This window comes from Verticillium dahliae, genomic scaffold (genome assembly GCF_000150675.1).
Source record: "Verticillium dahliae VdLs.17 supercont1.1 genomic scaffold, whole genome shotgun sequence".
In the NCBI taxonomy this organism is placed as follows: Eukaryota; Fungi; Ascomycota; class Sordariomycetes; order Glomerellales; family Plectosphaerellaceae; genus Verticillium; species Verticillium dahliae.
The window spans coordinates 221,595-225,327 of NW_009276921.1; the positions used below are offsets into that span (position 1 = coordinate 221,595).

At 59.7% G+C, this 3,733-nt stretch overlaps 2 protein-coding genes across 2 annotated transcripts in view; both read right to left on the minus strand.

Moving 5' to 3' along the window:
• VDAG_00064 (uncharacterized protein) overlaps positions 1–294 on the minus strand; it is a gene marked incomplete at both ends in the record, with an annotated part of 2,045 nt that extends 1,751 nt beyond the window's left edge. The window contains one exon of the mRNA XM_009651441.1: positions 70–294. Within this exon, the coding sequence (XP_009649736.1) occupies positions 70–294 (225 nt within the window). The remainder of the gene's footprint in view (positions 1–69) is intronic.
• Positions 295–1,426: 1,132 nt separating this feature from the next.
• VDAG_00065 (L-fucose permease) overlaps positions 1,427–3,733 on the minus strand; it is a gene marked incomplete at both ends in the record, with an annotated part of 3,022 nt that continues 715 nt past the window's right edge. The window contains one exon of the mRNA XM_009651442.1: positions 1,427–3,633. Within this exon, the coding sequence (XP_009649737.1) occupies positions 1,427–3,633 (2,207 nt within the window). The remainder of the gene's footprint in view (positions 3,634–3,733) is intronic.

The window sequence follows — 3,733 nt, forward strand, 5'->3', positions numbered from 1 at the left end:
GGTGAGGGCGCGCTTGTGAAGCAGGCGTTCGTGGTTGGCGCGGGCCTCGTGGATCAGCCAGTCGATGACGTGGTAGTCGGCGGCGGCGCTGTAGTTGTAGGGAACCTTGAAGTAGTCGGCGGCGCCGCCGTTGAGGTAGCGGGTGCTCTTGGAGTGGATGTCGTCGTGGAAGAGGTAGCCGCTGATGAGGATGAAGACGGACACACCCGTCAGCAGGATCCATGTGATGATGGCCCGCACCATGCGGCGCGTTGGCCGACATGCCGCGATGCTGTTGGGTAACGGTATGCGCATCGTCATGCGAATGGGGTGTATGAGAGAGTGTGTGTGTGTAGACGAGGTCGAGGCGAGTCGAGTCGAGTCGAGTCGAGTCGAGTCGAGTCGAGTCGGCTCAGCTCCGACTCGGGCTCAGGCTCAGGCGCAGGCGCAGGGTCTAGTCGAAAACTCGACGAGCGATCATGAGGGAGGATTGTCGTCGTCGTCGTCGTCGGTCTTCGAAGGAAAGAATCGTCTGTCTGTCTATCTGTCTATCTCGACAGATGTCGTGCAGACAAGACAAGGTGGAGGAAGTACAAGTCGGATGGCTCGGTAGGAGGGAGGGCTCGCGGGGGGGTCCAATTGACGTCGAGTCGACAGGAGCCGAAGCGTCTCGACGGTGCGCGAGGAGAGAGCAATGTCGGGAGAGGAGAGGAGAGGAGGAGAAGGAGGGGGTGGGGAGGAGAGAGAGAGAGAGAGAGAGAGAGGGAGAGAGAGGGAGAGGGAGAGAGGCAAATGGCGATGTCCAAGTGAACAACAGAACATGGGTCGTCGCTGACAAGTCAGGAGGTTCCCAAAAAGGTGCCTGCCTTCCCTTCCATTTCCTCACCAACATGCATCGTTGTTGGCCCAGACAGCCGCTGCCACTGCCCGGCACTGGCACTGTGCCTTAATCCTTGTTTTATTTTCACTGCACCTGCCTAGGTACCTACCTACCACCTACCTACATAGGTACCTACCTACATAGCTACCTACCTACATAGGTACCTACCATGTGGGTAGGTAGGAACCTGGACACCTTCATCCAATTTGCCCCAGAATGGCAGCAGGCATGCAACCAGCCACGATACGATCCATCCCTTTCAACACAGCCACATGTCAAAACCCACCACCCACCTTCACCTTCACAGCACATGTCCCCCTACAGCAACCAGTGGTGAGCGTCTTGTTTTTCTATCGAGACACTACATTACAAACAGCCTGCTGCCGGCTGCCACTGTGAGCATCATCGGCTCCCGGGTATATCATGCAACGAAAAATCGACTCCTGGTCCCCCTCCCTGTCGCCTCCAAGCTCCAAGCGTCCCTTGAAGAACGAGGCTCAAAATCAAATCGCTCGCTGTCCCATGCCCATGATCAATCAATGCCTCCCTTCCATGCCCCCTTCCTCCTCATACAGGAGGTTCTGTCTGCGACCAAGGCGGCTGCGGCTGCGGCTGCTCGTCTTGCTGCTGACGACTAGGCTGGATTCCGCCCTCGCCTTCGCCCTCGTATTGCTCCACGTGCGGCGCGCCTGAGTTCTGGCTGCCCTCGCGCTTCTTGCCGCCCAGGTGCACCCCCAGCATGTCTGCGAAGCGGACGCCCTTCTCCTTGATGCCGAGCCCTCGTCCGCCGTGTCCGTGCGCATCCGCGTGCTCCTCGTCCGCGTCGTGCCCGTTCGCCGCTGCACCGTGCTCGTGGAAAAAACCGCTGCCGTCCCGTCGGTGTCCCGTCCGCGATGCCACGCGGCTGCCGCCGCTCAGCACGACCGTGTTCCTCGGGTCCGTCATGATCCTCGCGTCGTGCACGCACTCGAGGAACAGCGGGTACGCAAACGTCAACACGCAGAGTGCCACAATCACCACAAACGCCAGCTGCACCCGTCCGCCGTGCTCCACAATCGCCCACAGCACAAACGGGAAGAAGGCAGCCCCCGATCCACCCATCGTGATAAAGGCAGCTGCCCGCTTCGTGCGTCGGCCCTGGCCTCGCAGCCCAATGGCGAAGATCAGCGGCCAGCACGGGCCCTCGAAGAAGTAGAACAGGATCACCGGGATCATGAGATGGTTCGGATTCCGCGGTCGGAGCACCACCGTCAACAGAGCCATGACAAATGAGCCCGCGACCGAGATACCGAGCAGTGTTCGAGGCTTGGGAAACCGAGTGTGCTTGACCGCCATGTACGTCAGCCACGCTGCGAGGAAGCGCGAGACGGCAAACGCCGTGTGCGCGACGAGCCCGTAGTCCGGGATGCCGAGATGGAGTCCCGGCGGCCGGTTCGAGTCCTCGCCTGGGTTCGTGTCGGCATTGGCCGCACCGGCTCCCGATTCTTCTTGCTTCGGCAGCAGCGAGATGAGGAGAGATCGGAAGAAGATTGAGTTGGACTCCTGGCACGCAATGTACGTGTACTGCGCCATGACGGCGAGGACGAGCGACACGGTGCGCAATTGCCAGCCGAAGAAGCTCGTTCGTCGTTGCGTGTTCACCGGGAGGCGATCGGCAGCTTCCTGCAGCTCGGCGTCGCCCACCTCAGGGAGCGGCATGTAGTAAAAGAAGAGTGCGAGCGCGACGCAGAGGAGCGTTATGGCTAGATATGTCCACTGCACATTGAGCAGCGTCAGCGAGCTGGTGTAGCCGTCTTGGTCAATGTCCGTGAAGAAGACCTTCTGCGCCAGCAGTCCGCTGAGGACGCTGCCGACGGCCTGGATGCCCTGCGCGAGACAGAGCCGTGTCTCGCCGTATTGCGCCGGTCCGCACAGGATCAAGAATGCGTTGGCACCCGTCTCCAGGATGGACAGGCCGAACCCCACAACAAAGTTGCTGAGCAGGAAGCCGCCCCAAGACTTCATGACGGCCGACGGCCAAAAAATGATGGTCCCGACGCCGTAAAAGCAGAGACCGACCATAAAAGTGGCCTTGAATCCGCCCACGCTCTCAGCGGAGCTGTTGTTCTTCTTCCTGTGAACCCTGTGGTGTTCATCGCGTCGCAAAATCCACTCACCCACGATCAAAGGGCCAAAGAAGTAACCACCTCCAAAGTAGGCGCTGGTGAGACCGAGCGTTTCGGCGACGGACATACCCGAGACGGCTGAGACGACGTTGTTAAGCGTGTTGAGCAGTCCGTACGAGATGCCCCAGAGAAGGAAAAGTACGGTGACCATGAGGCAGTAGCGGAAAGAATCGGTCGCGTTGCACTTGATCATGCTCTTCGGCCTCTTCATGTTAACGAAGCCAAAGTACAGCATATTCTCTTGCTGTGTACCCATAGTGGACACAGTCCGGGCGGTGCGGACTCTTTGCAGCGGGTCATCGCCGTCAGCGTCGTCGCCCGTTGCGTTCATGCCGGACGGCACCGTCAGGAAATCTAGAGCGGTCATGCCGGCAGCGCCTGAGTTCTCTGCACTCGGAGCTCCGGCCGGGTTGGCGTGAGGGGATGCTTCCGGAGGGACGATCCCATCGCTGCCGTGGCGATCCCGGACGGGGCTGTTGAGAGAGTCCTCCTTATTGCTGTCGCTGTGCCGCGTGCCGTTGGGATCGATGATCATGGCGGGAAGAATCTTGATGATGAGGGGCTTCAAAGTGGGGATACAGGCGCACGTCATGCCGACATTGACCTCGACTGGGGGGGCAAAAAAAACCCACCCCTTAGAATTCCCAGCCTAGTTGGGTGTTCCTCTTAAGTTGGGGGGGAGTACTGTGGCGCCACTGTTTTTTTATGG